Source organism: Desmodus rotundus, chromosome 10 (genome assembly GCF_022682495.2).
Source record: "Desmodus rotundus isolate HL8 chromosome 10, HLdesRot8A.1, whole genome shotgun sequence".
Lineage (NCBI taxonomy): Eukaryota > Metazoa > Chordata > Mammalia > Chiroptera > Phyllostomidae > Desmodus > Desmodus rotundus.
Genome location: NC_071396.1, coordinates 110,173,814 through 110,193,920, shown reverse-complemented (window position 1 = coordinate 110,193,920; position 20,107 = coordinate 110,173,814). Strand labels below are relative to the sequence as shown.

The window sequence follows — 20,107 nt, the reverse complement described above, 5'->3', positions numbered from 1 at the left end:
CCTCCATGCTCCAGATCAGAACCCAGTTCAGGGTTCTTTGCTTCCAGCGCCTCCTTCATTTTTGCCTTTTCTCCAGGGAGAGAACTCACCCCCCACCCCAGACTTCTGACTCGCGTAACTGTAGGTAACAAATGGGCATTGTTTTAAGCCAGTAAGTCTGTAATAACTTGTTAGTCAGCAGTAGAAAACTAGAACGTTCGTTTAATGTGATAGATAGTCCAAATGTCAATCTGTATATGTTACAAATCAGTCACTTGGAAAAACTATTTTTCAAACACCTGAAATAGCATGAAAAGATGTATAAGGGTACACATTTGCTATCAGTCAGTTAATTCTGCCACTTCCTCTGCCTGACACCTTGATGTCAAGCCCCAAACCCTTTTCTAGAAAACAGGAATCTCCCGGGGCAGCTGTGAGTTTGAAATGTGTGAGTCTGTGAGGAAGGGCGTGGCAGTGAGATGGGGCTCCCGTTGCGTCTGTTCGCGGTGTAACAGCGTGCTGAAACTTTCCTAGGGGGCGCTTTCTTGCCTTCAAATATAATAAGGCTTTAGAGCAAAAGAAAATGACATAAAATTGTACAGCCTGCCAGGGGCTCCCCTCCCGCCCGCCCTCCCTCCAGTTCTTCCTTCCTTCTGAACATTTAGTTGGTCTAAAGGTATCATAAAGATATCACCTGTCAAAAATACCGCAAACATACAAAGTTAATCACTGCCTTGCTCATTGAACTCAAGTCACTGAAGAATGTTATGCATATGGATATATAGCTTAGGGGAACAGTTTGAATTTAAAGTCGATTTTGTCAAGTAGGGATTTTTTTAGACTAAAATAATCATCTTAATTTAAATAACTTTGGTTGCTATGTTTGTTATTTAGAATTTCTTAGGAAATTTTGCAAAGTTTTCACTGAACTTTAAAAAAAATATTGATTGATTGATTTGAGAAAGAGAGAGAGAAAGAGAGAGAGAAAGAGAAATGGAAACAAAAATTTGTTGTTCTACTTAACTATGCATTCACTGGTTGATTCTTGTATGTGCCCTGACCGGAGATCGAACCCACAACCTTGGCCTATCAGGACAACACTCTCCACCTGAGCCACCCAGCCAGGGCTCACTGTACTTTTGAGATCCACATTATCTTCGGTAAAGCAGGGGTCTGCCAGGGAGCCTGTGCAGAAGAATGATGACGGCTCATTCCTTGTAATTTTTGGTGGGATTCTGGGGCATCATTTATATTAACCTTTTGGATTTTGGCTTTAATAGCCTCTGTACTTTATGTCTGTCACTGAAAATAGGCAGTGTACATTTGTTGTAGGAAGACAGAAGACGATTATTCTGAATCGTCAGCCTTTGAACTCGCAGAACTCCAGGCCTGAGGGTGGTCTGTTTATGCTTGGCTCTGATCTTTGTTTACTGCAAGTCCTCCCTTGGGGAGCTGGCCCGCTCTACGATGAACCCAAATACAGTACCTTTAACAGAACAGCGTGTCTACACTAACAACTGTCGAAGATACGTGTCCACCAGGCAGGAAAACAGAGCAAGTTCCAATACTCATCAGAGTACAGACCCCAAAGAGATACGTTCTCCTCCTCATTGTGAGTCCAGTCACGTCCCATTGCACACAATGAATAAATCGTGTAGCTGACCCAAGGCAGACATAATCATAGTATAAATGCGTAATAATTTCTTGCACTCAAATATTAACGGTTTAATCATGATGTGGTTCGTGCCCTCTGTCAGGAAGGAAGTGGTCTCTGTCCGTGGAACATAATTTTCTTATGAAGGTGTTACTCTTTTCTTAATATGATGTTTTTTGGAGGGGGGTTGCCACAGTTTGAATACACCATTTTAGCAGAAATATTGGGGAGTATCTAATGTGAGTAGTATTAAATTGAAATTTGTGAATAGAATTTCTTATATTAAAAAAAGAGATTGAAATATATCTTACTCAATAATACTGGATATTCTGACTGATAACCAAGTCACATTGGAACACAGAGTTTTAGAGGCAGGTATTGATTTTTTTTCAAAAAAATATGAAGATGATAAAGGAGATGAAGAGGAGATGCACAAATCTATTTCTGGCCTCAAATCTGGTCATCGTTTTTCAAATAAAATGTCATTTCTTCTTATTACATAGCCCAGGGGCCATTTTGAGTTTCAAGTAGAGGGCAGGGGAAATTTTTCCATTTATTTTTGGGAAGAACAAAGCAAAACATTTATTTTGGGTTATTTCTGATGGCTAAATATGAGGTTTTCACATCTTCTATTTCAGTAGTTAGAATACTGCTACTAAAAAGGATGCTTAGCAGCAAACTATGCACACTCACAATAATCTTAAGCTTTGCTTTCGGCCCGTCTCTTAGGCAAAGAGAGTGAAGGACGCGGGAGTGCCGTGAGTATCACAAAGTTTAAATGAGTCGAAGTCTCTAAAGCTGATAGAGGTCGAAGTCAAGAAAGGAAGCACGGACTTGGGAACCTTCCCCAGGGCTGCTCTCCCCACGCTTCTCTGACCGATTGCGTTCTAATTTAAGATTGGGAATGAGGAATGAAGATGAGCAGATGTAGGAGATCCAACAAATGTGTGTGTGTGCATTTACACATGCATGTGAGTGTGTAGATGAGTGCAAGCCCATGTGCATTCACACACACAAATGTATGTGAGTGTGTGTATAAGCGTGGGCCTGTATGCATTTATACATGCACACACGTGTGTGTCTTATGTGTGTTCACACATGCATGCATGCGTGAGTGTGTAAGAGCCTTGTGTGTGTTGCACATGCATTTGTGAGTATGTGTGAGTTGTGTGTGCATTTACACACACATGTGAGTGTGGATTGTGTGAAAGGTTGTGCACACACAGGCCAGCACAGACAAGCGTGAGCGTGTCACAGTCTGAACTGAAGAGGTTAAGAGAGAAGGTTTTGAGGGAAGCAAGAGGCAAAGAGAAAGTGTATGGAGAGGAGATTCAGGATGGGCTGGGGGCTTCAGCTGGTGTTTAGATAATGTAACGATTTTTAAAGGAAAACAGGCTCACGCGTCACTTCTAGTTCCAGATTTTCCTGGTGAAGGCTCTGTTCTTTGGCTCTGAGCTAATCTACCAATGACAGTTTTATTAACCACAAAGCGCAAGAATTTCAACAATCAATATCTCAGAGATAAATCTGCCATTTTTATTTCCATTTTGTTTTAATGTTTTCTGAGTAGAATTTAATGGATTTCTGGATTTAAAATGAAATGGAGAGAGGAAAAATGACTAATAGAATAAGCATTAGCGCCTTTAGCATTAAAATGACAATTATAAATCAAAAGTCTTTTACTGTCCCTACACAATCAGATCACCTAGAACCACGTGACACAATGCTGAAAAGTAATGAGACATCGTGATTAAACCTCTAACATTATAGCGTATAGGTTGTACAATTCTTCACCAGAGTTTTAAATAAAACTTCTTTGTGTTGAGTGCTGTGGCTGCCTTTCTTTCTCTCGTGCTCCCTTACCTAATTCATATGTGTTTAAAATTCTTTTGGTTATCTCCTGCTAAAGTTTTTAGTTCTTAAGAATCAGGAGTATAGAGATATGAACATTGTTTATATGAACTTATGATTTAATCATCCTGATGGATTGAAGCACTATTTCCCCAAAACATGGTGCATGCTGCCACCTCGTGGTCAGAATGGGAATATGTGAGGATTAAAAAGAAAAACAGACCCTAGGGAAAACAATGATCGTGGAAACTGCTGGAGTGTGTCACTCTGAATTTTGAGGTTTGCTCCCTTTGTATTACTAGTAAACCTGTGCTGCCACTTTATTGCAAGTAAACCTTAACTTTGAGTGTCTGCCAGGTAACCTTAGGAAATAAGGGGGCTGATTTTAAAGAGACAATTGCTTTTGACCTCCGTGTCCTGAATTTCTAAGTCGAATTTGTCCTCAGCAAAATGGTAGAATGCACGCTTTCCAGCAGCAGTGAGAGAGCAAAGACACGAGGCTGCGGCTTAGTTTCCGAGAAGATCTCGGGCATTGTCACAACTACAAAACAGCAGAATCTGGAACGAAATCACATTTGGAGAATTTTGGGATTCAAATCTCAGTACCCTAACCAACATACTATGGTATTTTGCTCCATTATAGGACGGAAAGTCATTTTTATATATTAATGTTTATAAACCAACCTATTCTACTTAATAGCAATTATAATAATTTTTCTAACTCATTCTGGGAGGTCAATGAGGATTTCTGCTCTTTTAACGGTGGTCTTTACTTGGCAGATGGCTGCACTATCCAAGTGACTCCAATTTATTAGTCCATGTGTCTTGGACATCTTTCTACTAAGCGTTTTGCAGCCAATCCAATCAATTTGCAGGAAACTGGTTGTGCACATTTTGACAGCCGTCGTTACCCACAAACCAGACCACATCAGTTCTGCAATAGTCAGCACAGCTGACCACAGAAACTCAAATGCGGTTTCTTAGGAACAAGCAGATTTGGGCAATGATATCCTGGGTCATTAAATTTTACATCGTAAAAGGCTAACAATCCACTAGCCCAATGAAATGTTAAGCAGCCAACTTTTCCAAATGACGGTTGAACATTTTCTACTCTTTATCCTTTTTTTCTTTTTCAAAATGACTGTTACGTCTTTTTTTACTCTTTAACCAGGGACCTAAAGTCAAATGAGGTAGAGAGGAAGAAGAAACTTCGTTCTTCTGGGAAGGGGTAGGGGGCAGGGAGGGCCTCGGTTCACTTTGCTAGAGTTGGCCAAATCTTTGCTTTACTGTTTGATTTTCAAGACTTGAGTGTTTGGGTTTTATTTCTCTTTCAAGAATTCCTCTAAGAGTGTTAAAATATACTAATTTGCATTATGCAAGGACTTTTCCTGCTAATTTTGATTTATATAGTAAATACAATGTGGGGTGTGTGTTAACCACCCTGCCCGCAGGTTTGACTCCCCCAGACTTAATTGCCCTTGGCCGGGAGCCTCACTGAAAACATGAACAGTGATTAACACACCTTTTCATGCTGTAGGTATTGTATACTCTATTCTTACGATAAAGTAAGCTAGAGAAAAGGAAATGTTAACAAATCATAAGGAACATACATTTACAGTATTTATTGAAACGTCAGTTAAAAATGGTAACTTTCTAAAATATCTGCAATATGTAGTTTTGAAGGTGAAACATTCACTATAACGTGACTGCAGCGTTTGGATAATACTGATCGTTAATAAAGCTTTGCTGATTGATTGACCCCTGTAAGTTACGTGTTGTATCTAGTATTTCAAGAATGCCGAGTCACAGAGCTATTATTAAAAACGATAAGCCCTAAGATTACATTGTAGCAGACATGCGGGGTGATCACAAAGGTCAAAACCAAAGTCAGCTTCAAAGTGCTGTCTCTGCCGTGGAATCCCCAATGTGGTTCTGCCCTAAAAGCAGGTTTTTCTAAGTCTCCTGCTGCCCTGGCAATGAAAGGAATGCATTTCTCCTAGTTTTGGTATAGGGTCTAACGTTTTCTGTCCTATATGAAGCCCTTCACCATTCATCATGTGTTTGTAGCCAAGTTTCTCATATTTATGTGCATCTTCTTGGAGTTACTCCAGAACCCTAACTGTACCTTGTAAGCTGGGAACCGCGGACCAAAGTGTGTGTGAAATTCACATACGTCTCTGTCCCTCTCTCTGTCTGCGTCTCTATGGATATATGTGGAGAGTTGACGGGGATAATACACCTTTTTCTTAGGTTGATCAGGATAAATTTTCTCCTGCTCTGAATTCCCATAAGCCTCTTTGTTTTTTCATATGCTTAAATAGTGTTATAGGGTTTGGTCTAAGACATAACTTTTTTTGTTGGTATTTTTAAACAGATCTTTTCAAAATTATTTCAATATTTCAGTTATGTCCTTTTGCTCAGGGCAGCTAAGTTCACACAGATAAAATGTGAAGCATAGTGTTATGTATGAGGCGGGCACTTCAGTTTTGCTAAGTGAGTGCGCCGAGGTACAAAAAAAGAGAAACAAGGAACCGGATGCCAATGGACTTCATTTTCACAATGGACATTCCCACCCCCATTTTATCAGCTGAGCAGCTCCAGGGAAACGCCATCTCTGCTCATCGCACAAGACGTAATTTCCCCCCGGACGACACCTCTGGGAACGGAAGGTCAGGCCGTGTGTCTTGAGCTGCCGGCAAACGATCACGGCGATCTTTTGCTCGCAGGTGTGCGGGCGAGCGATTTATACTGAGTGCCAGTTATAGCCTCTGCGTCTCCCTCTCCTTGCTTCCAGCCCCCTGCGAAGGCGGCACCTTCTTCTGCCACAGTAACATGTGCATCAACAGCACCCTGGTGTGCAACGGCCTCCAGAACTGTGTGTATCCTTGGGACGAAAACCACTGCAAAGGTAAAGACGTGTCCTTGACCTGTGCACGGTCCCCCTGCCCGGAGGTGGCCGGGACGCTCCCGCCAATGTTATATGTCTCAGACAGTCTCAGAGAGTAGCATGGCTTTTACGAACTGTGGGTGCTTCATAGTCGATTGGGAAGTTGTGTTCTATGCCGTTTCGGGTGCTGTGGCCAGAACGTTCTCGTGCATGAAGGCCCAGGGGACCCTCGGGAGCCCTCACAAGTTCCCTTTTGTTCAGATTCAGCATGGCCCAGTTTGCAAAGGGACAGGACAGGCAGGCTGTACTTCTGTGCTCCAAGTGTGGTCTCATTTACCGAAACAGGTAGGAGCCAGAGCCAGCCCACCGCGGCCAGGTTTGGGCGGTCAGTGAGAAAGGCAGAGCCCGCATCCACTTCTGGAAGGTGGGAGGTGGCGATGACCAGTTTCTCGTCCGAGAAACCACTTTGGAGTGGATGGTTGCCCAACTGTTGTGTGAAGATTCAGGCCATTTCCCTTGCCTTTGAGATTTCCATGAGCTCCAGCACCACCCCACTCTGGTCCCATGTTGGGGCAGGGCTGGTGACCATCTGTCCTGTTTAGGAACAGGCCCTGGGCAGGGGTGGTAACACCTGGGCTTCTCAGCTGGCCTCCCCAGCTGGCCCTCAGCCCTCTGCCCCTGCCTCTGGCAGTGAGGGAGCTAGGCCCCTGCCTTCTCCACCCTCTGCACCTGGAGCTGAGCCTCCACGCTCTAGGTGGCCCTGCTTGGGTGCAGCATCCTCACGCAGGTAGGGGGAGCTGTGCTGGCCGTGCTGGCGGCCAGCATGTCCGGGGGAGGTGCTGTTGCTCTGGTCTGGGAGCAGGAGAGCTTTGTTCAGGGTGGGGGGTGGCTATAGGAGCCCCAGACTCTCACTGACCGAGGGAACTGAGAGGCATTTCTGAAGAAGCCTGCCTCCATGTTCTGCTGGCCATTAGGACAATTGCTCAGGCTTCACATTGCTGGGGTTTTTTTTTTAAATTTTATTTATTTATTTATTTTTGCATTTTAATTAATTAATTTATTTTTATTCAGTTACAATTGTCTGCATTTTCTCCCCATCCCTCCACCCCACCCCAGCCAGTCCCACCTCCCTCCCCCACTTCTACCCTCCCCCTTGATTTTGTCCTTGTGTCCTTTATAGTAGCTCCTATAGACCCCTCTCCCCACTATCCCCTCCCCACTCCCCTCTGGCTATTGTTACAATGTTCTTAATTTCAATGTCTTTGGTTATATTTCATTTGCTTTTTTCTTCTGTTGATTATGTTCCAGCAGCAAATGAGTGGATCAAAAAATCATGGTACATTTACACAATGGAATTGTACGCAGCAGAGAGAAAGAAGGAGCTTATACCCTTTGCAATGGCATGGATGGAACTGGAGAGCATTATGCTAAGTGAAATAAGCCAGGTGGTGAGGGACAAATACCATATGATCTCACCTTTAACTGGAACATAATCAACATTGCTGGGGTTTTTAAACATGATTTTTACCGGGTAGGGTTGTTTCACTGGGGAAATGGCCCGCAGACGCCTTCATGCCACCATTCCAGAAGCATCTGTCTTGAAGTTCAATTACCTTTTGGGTTCAGATTATTGTTATTACTTTGACTTCAGTTGTCCACGTCAGAAATATACTCACAAAACTACGGGTGCAGCCACGGGTCCGGTGGTTGAGTCTGGAGGTTTTCTCATACCTTTGAGGAAAAAAAAATACTGTCTTTAAAATTAAGAAATGATTCTCTGACATCACCCAGAAAGTCTGACAAGACCTTCTCCGAACATACATTTATATTTAAAGCGGGGAAGTTGGGCAATGGGAGAGCTGCCTCTCAGGCTGGAACACAGGGTCCTTGTGAAAGTTTATGTTTTCTTTATTATTTATTAATTTTAAGGAGAGAGAGTGAAAGGGAAACATCAATTTGCTGTTCCACTGATCTGTGCATCCGTTGGTTGATTCTTGTATGTGCCCTGACGGGAGATTGAACCCTCACCCTTGGTGTATGGGGACCACGCTCCAACCAACTGAGCCACCCGGCCAGGGCCCTTTAAATACTTTTCAGTTTTAAAACTTCCGTGCTCAGCCTATTTCATCTTAAAGGTCTCGGTGCCGCATTGACTCCCATATTAATGCGTGGTGGGTGTGTCTTGTTTTCTGTGTTGTTTTCCCTCTCCCCGCCCCATAGAAAAGAGGAAAGCCAGCCTGCTGGACCAGCTGACCAACACCAGTGGGACTGTCATTGGCGTGACTTCCTGCATTGTCATCATCCTCATTATCATTTCTGTCATTGTGCAGATCAAACAGCCTCGTAAAAAATATGTGCACAGGAAGTCAGACTTTGACCAGACAGTTTTCCAGGAGGTGTTTGAGTCCCCTCATTACGAGCTGTGCACTCTCAGAGGGGCAGGGGCCACGGCAGACTTTGCCGACGTGGCCGACGACTTCGACAACTACCACAAACTGCGGAGGTCCTCTTCCAAGTGCGTCCACGACCACCACTGTGGATCCCAGCTGTCCAGCGCCAAAGGCAGCCGCAGCAACCTCAGCACAAGAGACGCAGCTGTCCTGACCGAGCTGCCCGCCCCGCCCGCCAAGCCCCTGGCCCCGCCCGCCAGCAGGAGGAACATCCTGGTCATGAAACACAGCTACTCCCAGGACGCCGCCGACGCCTGCGACATCGACGAGATCGAGGAGGTGCCCACCACGAGCCACAGGCTGGCCCGCCGCGAGAACGCCGTCCAGCGGTCAGTATCCTAGATTTCTTGGTGACAGCTAGAACCCGAGGACTGAAAGCTGCCAGAATATTGAGTTGGCTGTTTGTCTTCATTTTTCAGTTTCTCTTTTGATTAGTGGTTTAAACCAGTGTCTCTACTTCTTCCTCTTTTTTTTTTTTTGCTTTTCACCACCAGCCATAACCCCCCAAACCCCACATCTGTTCATGAATATATGTGTGAGAACACGCAGACCAAAGATACTTTATTTATCTCTACACATATATGATATTCATTTCTACAATCATTAGGTTGTGATGTGTATTACACACTTACATTGCTAATTTGCTTCCATGTGGTCACTAATGTTGTCCCGATTGATATTTATATTTTTAAGTATATGAAATGATATTTGGAAATAATTGCCTTATCAAGATGGTTAGCCCATCTTGTTGAATAATTTTAATGTAGAAATAGCATATTTTGCAATACAATGTATTATATTTTGGGTATGAAAAGGAAAATACTTTTTTCCACACATTACATAATACTTATATTACAAATTGTATAGGATAGCATGGTATGCTAAAATACTCTAATATTTATATTTAAATGTAGCAAAAATTAGTAGAAACATTTGATTTTCCTTTTACTCTAAAGACAGTATGATCTGCATTGTATCATTAGCCCTAAAATTAATAAAGCTTTGGGGGAAAGAAAATCTAAATTTAGGGAAAAATTATTATAAATCCCCAAATCCCATCTACATATGTTTTGTTTTGCATGTTTACTAGCGTTTGGTGTGTTTTATAAATGTACATACTTCCTCAATTCACCGTACATTTTCAAAACCTTAACTATTTTAGTTGACTTAATATTTTTGCATGCTGATGGCCAAGACCTACTTCCATAGTGTTATGAAATTTCAGGAATGCCTTTAAGTAAATATTGGTGTGCATATTTATTTTCTGTGCAAATAGTGCTTTGTTGAATGAAATAGACATAACGTTCCAGGTTCTGCCTCATTGGGTCTCTAAGCAAACATGAATCTGAATACAACACAACTAGGGTCTAGAAAGAAAGCTCAAGGTAAGCAAACGCCCTTGGCTCCTTCTCCCACTTCCTTGTAACTCTGTTGTCGTCTGCTGTTTTGTCGCAGCTGTGTTGTAGTGCTTCAGGGAATGGGCTATTTATTCATTATTTCTTTCATAGAAATAGAGTGGGTTCAATGCTGATGGAAGGATGGTGTCTGGTACATGTACCTTTAAAATAAGTATTAATATTCTCACCATCAAGCATTGTGCTGCAATGCTAGTGAAAAGGATGCTCAATTAAGATACGTAATTACATGTTCTGTGGTTATGATACAAAAATTAGTGACCTCATCTGAGGAATGCCAGAAGAAACCCAAGGTTTTCATGATTTAAACATTCAGTATGGCCTCAATATAACCAAAATCAATCTATAAAATTGATAACAATTTTATTGATTTAATTTGGCTATATTTTACTCCAAACTCGTACACGAAAAACTTCGTGGTACTTACACAATTTGTGCACTTGTGGGTTTGCATGAATATATAGCTTATTTCACCAAAATTCATTGCAGCATGTCATGTTGAATGCTCGACGATGTGATACGTTTCGTCAGCATCAGTGTCTCTGTGTGCATCTGATGTGTCGTCGGGACCACAGTGCTTTGCTTTCGGCACTTCATAGTCTGCATCTATATTAGACTCATTTGTCTCCAGTGAAACTGATAGCTAATCTCTTAGGAGCTCTTCAGACCTACCAACTATTTTTGAATTAGGTGAACACATTTCCACGCTCTAGATTACCTTGATAAGTTGGTGTATGTGTGTGCATTTTCCATTGGGAGAAAATGTTTTAACTGTGTTTCATTTTCAGAGAAGAACTATTTATACAAACATGGGGACTGTGCAAAGGAAATTCTATAGTGAATTGTGAAAAGTGGACGTATTTCTAAATCCATTCCACTGCCTTTACCCAAACTTGAGAATCCCAGACATTTGTTATCACTTCGGCAAGCCATCCCGCTGCACAGTGACGTGTTCATTTCGTAATTTGGTTGCTGGCCACCAAGTGCTCCTTAGTATTTAAATACATGTTGAGATTTACTGGAAACTTGAAGAAGAAATTAGTTGCTGACTCAGACTACCCCAGCTTTCTCTCCCCCTCACTCATTTCTGTGTTGCCCCACGTCTCTGTTACATGATTGTACCTTGTGTGATGTGTGAACAAACAGGACTGGGCGTGAACTCTGTGTTACATGTGCGTTGTTTTTATTGTATAGACTGCTTGAGCATAGCGCGTTCCTGCGGGATTTTGAACACACGACGAGGAAAAGTGGAACTGTGGACCGTGGCCACGCCAGCCAGAGGTTTTCTGGACTGACTAGAACATCTGTTGTGTTACGATTCAATGCAGCCAAAAGTCACGAGTAAACTTACTAGATGGCAATAAGAAAAATCTCATTTTTTGTCTTTTTTTGGTACCCCCAATTTCCTTTTTTTTTAATATCAAAGGAAAATACCCAGTTTCAGAAATAGTTTTTGAAACCGGGCATTTTACCATGTGCTCCCTTCGGTAATGATGTGTTTGGACTGCACACGTCACAATACGACCGAATCGACGGTTACAGAACATACCCTGCATGTCAGCTCTGGATGTCAGTTGGAACGTCACCCTTTCTCGTGGGCACATTGTAAAAAGCATGCATCCCCCGATTCTGCTGTTTCTTCCATTTCTTTGTGCCGTCTGCTTGCTACTTGTCACTTTTTATATAAAGAAGATATATAAAAATGTATAATAATTTCCTAACTTGAGTTACGAGAAATGTTTTCTTTTATTAGAGTGATAAAAAACTGACGTACCCACTTTATATCAACTCTTTCCACATCTTAGGCTGCAGGACGCCCGCTAGCATGGAGGCCTGTGTCTCCGACATTTGACAGGTTAGGTTCGTTTTAGAATAGGAAAGTCTTTTTCAAATGCTTTAAAAACCTTCAGGCCACTTTATGACCCGAATTATACCATTCTGAGTTGTTTTTATACTAAGGCACACATATGATAAGAACTGTTTAAGTATAAATAAAATAAAACCATGTAATATATGCAATTGCTGTGGAGTTATATACACACTCTATCAGGTTTGAATTAGTGATTGGGTACTTTTGAAATATTGAATATGTATCCTTAGAAAGTAAATTCTGAAAACCAGAATTACTCTAAATCTGCTTACAAACATTTCCAAAACTCCTGAGTTCTACAGAATTCTGTCCTTCAAACACCAAAGCAGTCTGTTCTGTCGTAGGAGAGACCTCGTACCTGGAGCAGACTGAACACCCACTAGACGAGTCATTTGCATACGCCCCTGTTAGGAATTCAATTTAATGTACGTCACAAAAACAAATAATGGAAAAGAAAAGAAAATTTTAGTGACAGAAAAATTTAAATATTATCATAACAGTTCTGAATAGTCCATATTGAAAAAGCCTCAATCTTTGGAAATAGTCACTCTTATGAATTTGATAAGCTGGTAAGTAGAAAAAAATTAAACATAATAATAAAGAAATTTTTAATTTTGCTACATATTTTTATATGCATTGCTTATGTTAAAATTTAGGCTTTTTAATCAACTTGAATGATTTGTTTATTATCATGACTACTTTTATGCCCTTTAATTCAAAGTGAATGCCTGCAGAGATTATTTTCGGAAGTGATTAGCCATATTTTCTATTGCTTTATTTAGAAATTTTCATAGGGCCCTTTACACTTGGGATGAGTAATCCCAGGAAAGTATGATGCATGTGCCAAGACCCTTGATAACAGCAAAAAGGCAGGAGAACGGATTAGGTGGACCCTCACACTCACTGGCTTCTCCGGGTCTTCCCAAATGCACAGGCTTCTTCTGCTTTGCTGGTTTAACGCTGGAAAGATGTCTCCCACCAGAAAGCCACCAATGGAGACCTGAAACAAACAAACGAACACCCTGCTACACTACCTAGAATGACAAAGATGGAGCGCTTGCACACAATGAACATACAACAAACCCTTGGGAATACAAAGCTACTTCAAACAATGAACAGGCCCCGTTAGCAATGACTCAAAACTATCTCCCTTGAGCGTTGACTAATCAGGAAGGACAGTCGGGCGATGCTGAGGCAGGGTCCTGGAGGGGGTCTGCTGTCCTGGCGTGGCTCTAGAGGCTGGATCTTGGGAGGGGGGCGGTGGGGGGTGGTTCTGATAGGAGGCTCTCTGAAAGCCAGTACTGAAATCGACCCATGTATTAAAGACTGCTGCTTACTGACTCTCTGAGACCACACCACCTGCATGGGAGCCTCTGATTTACATTCGGTTGGGTGGACGCAGGTAGGTAAGGGAGGAGATCTTTCAAGCCTTTGGAGATGTTTCCATCTGTTTCAAATCACATTCTTTTAAGAAATAATTATATTTTTGATAAAGTGGTTTCCGATAGCACTTACGCAAGTGCGTTATTAATTCCATGTTTTAAATAATGTAATTACACCCTGTGTTAGTTAATTTGAAAATAGCCGCTTTCACTTTATCTCTCTACGTTTGAGTTACTTTCAAAACTTGGGAGGTATAGCATCATGTGAAATACCTGTGAGGCCCTGAAGTGAGCTCTCTACTTCTGTCCAAATGCTTTTTAGTTGCTAATTCAAATGGGTGTGCTGACTCGGAAATACGATTTTTCTGTACCTCATTTTATACACACGCTGTTTTATGCATCACATTGCAAAATAGACGTGTAATGTTTGATTTGCCATAATTAACTTCCCTTTGATTGGATGATCAAAATGTGGCTACGAACCTAATTGGAGGTCAATGGCCTTGGAGTTTTAAAGAAGGATCCCTGTTGTGTAGATGCCGGCTTTTCTGTTTCACATTTTTTTTCTACTAAAGTTATATCAGTGGGTCTGACTCTGCAAACTGTCTTTCTTGCTGTTTAATAAAATTAGGTCTTTGAGATTACCTAAATATTCACTTAAGCTATTGCGTCAAATTTTCCTACAGTTTTTTCCCTTAGGAATTTGGGTTTTCCTCAAATTGGATAGCTTTTTAAAAAAATTCCATGAATGGATTTTTTCTTGACCTGAGGATATCAAAATAAATTGCAAAATATGATACTGGTTTCTGTTATCTTTATTGAAGTAATGGCAAATAATTCATTGATGTTTTGGTAATAAAATAAATGAGCATTTTATCTTATTATGAAGCTTTATATTTCAGTGAGAAATATTCTGTCAGAATCCAACTCCAGGGGGGTAAGTTTAATCTGCAAGATCTTTAAAATTATCTGAATCCTAAATGTATATGATTTGAAAAGTAGGTGCCAGGTTGGGGCAGCTTGGCTGAAGCCAGCCCCTGAACTTCTACGTCACGTTTACTGACACTCCCTCCCTGTGCCCAGTCCTGGCTGCCTCATGCCCCAGAAGTCCCTGACAAGAAATTGTTAAATAGTCGAAAAGATGAAAGAAGACTTGAATTAATTATTAATCTCTTATCCATTTAATTGCTATTTCTCATGCCCCTCTGAAAGGTTGAATAAAGTAGCAAAATATATTGGCAAAATAGCCAGAGATGTATGCTTTATTAAAGTTGTTTTTCAGTACATCTGAGGCTCTTTGTTAATGTAGAACTACCCTGACTAATTTTACCAATGAACTGAAGTTGCATTATGGGTTTCTTTCACTGAATAATACTATTCAAATAAATCAAACAGGGTAACGGAAATAAACACAGGTGACTGATGTCCGACACTCCTAACATCTGATTTTTCATTGTAGGCTTTGGTTCCGTACTACCTGGTGTGCTATTAAAGAAGCAAATCCTCTGAATCTGCCTTTCATTCCTCAGAGGTGTGAATAATAGACCCAACCTTCTTCAGACTCCTGTCAGTAACTAGGGGTGGTTTCCAGAATGTTCTCACTGCTGCATGATCATAGAGTTAAACCACTTCTTTCTGTCCATGAATGATAATCGCAGTCAACATGCTCTTGCTTGGTTTTGACACCCACCCTCTGCCTCAACTCTGAGGCACATTTTACGTTGGCTCACTCTGTGGAAAAGTATTTGCTTTGCCCTCCTTTTAATAGTCACAGATGTAGACACAGACATAAAGGTGACCAGAAGATGTAACGTATGCATTATTTAAAAGAAAACATTCTTATTGTATTGCATTGTAAAATGTGTACTCTTCATTCACTTTCTCATGAGTTACATTTAACATTAACATAGCCAACCTTTCTGAGCCTGCACAGTCTGTGCATGAGGCTTCTTTTTAAGTGCTTTGGGGATCAAAACGGTGGCAGTCTAGAGGGGACCGGGATTGTGGAGCCCTGTAGAGGAACGGCTCTCAGAAGGGCTAGGTAAGGCGAATGAAGCCCAAAATCATTGGCTAAGTTTTCCATCTCGAAAAGCTCATTAATTTCTTCTAATTTTGTATAGAAGATAAAATATAGTCAACTGTCAAGAGAATATAGTACAGATAATGTTTTCTAGTACAGAAGTTAGTAGAATAAATGTGGGAATAAAAACACATTCTCAAGGGGGTCAAGAGAGGTTTTGTTGTATGGCTGTCCTTCCTAAGCAGGTGTTGAAGGCTGGAGACCACTGTTGAACGGTGCATCAGGGACGGTTTCCCCTGGGGAGACTGGAGCGGGAGGGCCATGCCCTGGAGTTGGCAGGAGCCGAGGAGCAGACGAGAGAAGTAACAGTAAATGTGGCTGGAAGAACAGTAAATGTGCGCCATCCAAAGGAGTTCACACTGTTTTCAAAGGAGGATATTTTCGTGTCTCTTAGCAAAGTGTGTCTTAAAAATTACACATTCAGTGAATTCTTGGACAGCAGTGTGTCTGGTTAAAGTCAATGAGATCGGAACCAGGAAAGAAAAAAACATTCAGAAAAGAAGTCATTTGAAAGCATAACTGATGAACTGTTAGATATCGAGATATACCTGTCTTGCTGCTCTTGCTGCCATAGTTTATCATCTTAAGAGTGCGGTTGACTAACTAGCCAGCATACGAGGAGCTGTATGCTCAGCCCCAGGTGGGTGTTTTACGTGTAAGTCTTCTCTCAGCCATTGTAGCAATTCTTTGGTGAATAATGATAAGACTTGTGGTGGTGGTGGTGGTTAATGTTATAATTCCCTTGTACACAGGAGAAAACCGAAGCGAGTTTTAGTACCTTTTCTAAGATTGCACCACACGGAAGAAGCTCAGCTCTGAACCCAAGCGGATTAGCCCCAGAGTTAGCCAGCAACCCTCAGTAGGTGCCCTACGGCCCTTCAGCACCCAGCCCACTGTGTTTCACCGAAAGAAGTTGGCACTCACTCATCGTCACCCCAAAGTGTTCTGTGTCCTCGCTTGTAAGATTACATGTTATAGCCCCTTCTCTCTGCCCTACTGCATTTGAGATCAAAGCACACGCACTGGCAGATATTTTTATACTCTAATACATGATGAATAAGTTGTTTCCCTGAGTCCCGTGCGAAGTTCATTTCACGATCAGCACAGCGCAAACGCACATTGGGAGCGAGAGGCAAGAAGAATGACTTTGCTAAGGGCGTTTCTAAATTCTACCCTGAAATTCTTTGCTTTGCTTCTGAAACTTTGCCAAGTGAAATTTCACGATATGAGAACATATTTGGCCAAGTTACTCCTGGAATATTAGTTTTATAGGATGAGATACTCAATTGGACACGGTCACAATACACAGGTTTATAATAAACACATGCTCCCTTTGGTGCCGATGCCCCCCAGGGGCCCAGAGACCCTGCCCCTGTCCGTTAGCAATCCCAGAGCTTGTCCTCGGAGGGTTAAAAACTTAAACTCCAACCAATCAGGCATAGGACTTCAAGAGTTAACATTTTAAAACTTCAGTTTTTCACAGGGCATGACTTCAAATCTCATCACCCAGTAAAAAGAATTTTAATCTTTCTCACGCCAACCAGTGTCAAATTTTGATCTCAAAGGAGCAGGCCACTGAGGGGTGGAATGAGTAATTCTGATCCACCCAGTGGTCTGTTTAAATTGTGGTTTCTTACAGTTTCTGATTCAATATATATAATAGTGGGGGAAGATCCATTTTTCTGTCTTAATCAGATGAAACTAGAGCTTGATATGATAAACTCATTTCATACAAAAAATATTCTTGACATTACTAAAATATGGATCTTTCCTAGAATACGTACATGTCTATATTCTGTTTTAGTGAATTTAGAAAATTTGGCCACTTCTGAAGACACACACAAAAAAAGAACAGGCTTTATTTCAAAAGAGAGAGAGCCAGCAAAACCACAGCTCTGCACTGAAGTACTACATACGAGCAACCACTGTAGGGCGTTCAGTGTTTGGAGACAGCGTGCTAAGCACCGTACTGTACAGATTTGTACCTGATTAACCATCACCACAACCTCGTGAGGCATTATCATTAGCTTTGTTTTACCGATGAGGCAATGAGGCCCGAAGGAGTTAAATTACAGTCCCAAGAGCATGTAGCTAATAAACGGTAAGGCCTGGGCTTCAACTTTACAGGTGCTCCTTTCCTCTCCGGCTCTGGGTGGAGCATGTCAGCGACAGGAATTCATGCAGGATTTGGGAGGACCATGGAGTTGGAAGTCGTTCTTCTCAAGGTCGAGGTGGGCAGAGGCAGCAGCTTCCTGGCCACCTCTACAAGCTCTCCGTTCTCCATCCCAGTGACCACGTGTGGCGGCTAACCACGTCCCAGGGGCTGTGGCTTCTGTGTGGCCACCATGCTTCTGTCATTGGTCCTACAGACGGCTCCCCCTCTACAGCTGTGCCTTCCAGGCTTGTACTACCCACCTCCTCCCACAGCTGCGCAAGCCCCGGTTCCCGCAGTCAATTCCTTCTTCTTACAGCACTGCAGAGACTCCGTCTTCCCAACACAGCCCACCTGACACAGGTGGGGGCTGCTCCCGTGGCCTAATCCAAAGCGTGCAGTTGTGAGGGTAGGCAGCAAAGAGAAAGAGTGGACTTTGGGTGGAACACACTTGAAACGTAAAAAATGATACGTGTTGCAGTAATTCATTGAAGTCTACCCAGTCGACGCTAGGGGAAAAGGGTAGACAGGATCAGAGAAATGCGTAACGGGGGCGAAGGGGCCGGTGGAAAGGATGAGGTGAATGCTTTACCCTGACTGCTGTTCTGGGTCAGGCAGCGCTTGGGGGAGGAGAGGCATGACCCCTGTTGGCTTTGACACGAGGTGGATCACACACACGTGTGCAAAAGGACCTGACAATCGTAAACACAGCCATAGTAACGACGCTCTTGCCGATGTCTAGGGACGAAGTGAAGGATTTAATACGCTGATCATGATTTTGGCAATTGACTATATTTTTCGTGTTCTAGAGAGTGTACTTCACTTTTTTTGTTAATATGGACGGCTAGCTTTTGTTTAGTGCACTCAAATGTTGAGCCCATTGAGTTTATGTGAAATTATGTATTTTTGTAAATGCAGTGAAAGAACACGAACATATCACGTTCAGGTAAGCATATATTTAAAAAGCTGGGGATTTTCCATGGCAAACGTAAGGTGTTCCTCTGGACCAGGTGGTAGCCTACTCAACTCTGTCTGGTGGGAGTGAAACAGCTTCTTCTTGTGTGCAGAGTGAACAAACCTAAGCATATAAACGGTAGTTGCTGCCACTGATGCTGTCATAAAGATTAATGCGGAGGATGTCCTTTGAAAATACGACCTGCTATTAAATGCTCAGGGCAATTAACATTATGAGGCTCCGACCCATCTACCAGCATCCACTAAATAAAGATTAATGACCATGCCTTCCACCACAGGTGTTGCTTATTCTTAGTCTGTCTCTGTCTCTGGGGGATAAAAGAATGTGTATCCATCTCACTTCTGTGGGTTTAGTTTTGAATGGAATTAGCATCAAGGCATCCACAAAGGTATGAGTATGTGGCCCAATAATCTGGCCCGTCCCCTACCACGCTGCCAGTCTGTAACTGACACGTGGTGGGCAATGTCTGGTTAGATGGGAGTAAGGACTGTTGTGAATTCAAAATAGGATTTATTGAGGATTATATTTCCAACTCTTAGTATTTACTTTTTTATTTATAGATTTTAGAGAGAGAGAAAGGAAGGAAGGAAGGGAAGGAGAGAGAGAGAGAGAGAGAAAGAGAGAGAGAGAGAGAGAGAGAGAGAGAGAGACCAGTTTCTTATTCCACTTATTTATGCATTCATTGGTTGATTTTAGTATGAGCCCTGACTGGGGATTGAACCTGCAACCTTGACATATCGGGACGATGCTCTAACCAACTGTGCTAACCCAGCCAGGTCCTTCCCTTAGCAATTTTACTAGAAAACACCCTAGCTAACTTTTCACCAGCTGGCTGGTGAAAACATGGGGCTTCAGATGCTTTCTCTATCTCCCCACAGTGTCAGAGATGAATAAGGGAGGACTCTGTTTTCCTTTTTCACTGCAGGGACCTCCTAGGTCACTGTCATTGCTGCAGTTCTTTCCTGAGTCCTTCTTCACGAGAACGGTATCGAGAAACTCATATGAGTCTAGTTACTGGAAGAGAGAAACTCTACTTTTCAATTTTGTTTGTGAAGATTCTCATCTCCCCCCACATTCTTTCAAAGCCATAAAATGACTATGTTGTCTGTCAACTGAAATAATTTGACAGATTTCTTCTGAAAAGAATCTGAACTTAAATCCAAATATTAAACTTTAATTATCCAATCAATAGAAGTAATGCTGTACACAGAGATTGCCTATAGCTTCGTGACAATTTGGCACTTTTCTGCAGGTCTTCTCAGGCTCTGGTGAAAAACCAAGAGTGTTTATTAATTTGACTTTTGAGTAGCAAAATAAAAATCTTTATGGTGAATATTGCAAGTGCTATAATGTAGAATTATATGTGAATGTATAATATATGATGTAGTATATATAAACATATGAATATATG

At 42.0% G+C, this 20,107-nt stretch overlaps 1 protein-coding gene across 1 annotated transcript in view; it reads left to right on the top strand.

Annotated features, from left to right (window-relative positions):
- NETO1 (neuropilin and tolloid like 1) overlaps positions 1-13,389 on the top strand; it is a 72,785-nt gene extending 59,396 nt beyond the window's left edge. Inside the window, 3 exon segments of the mRNA XM_045187644.2 lie at positions 6,279-6,392; positions 8,592-9,150; positions 13,041-13,389. Of these exon segments, the coding sequence (XP_045043579.1) occupies positions 6,279-6,392; positions 8,592-9,150; positions 13,041-13,110 (743 nt within the window). The 3' untranslated portion in view covers positions 13,111-13,389.
- Positions 13,390-20,107: the final 6,718 nt, after the last annotated feature.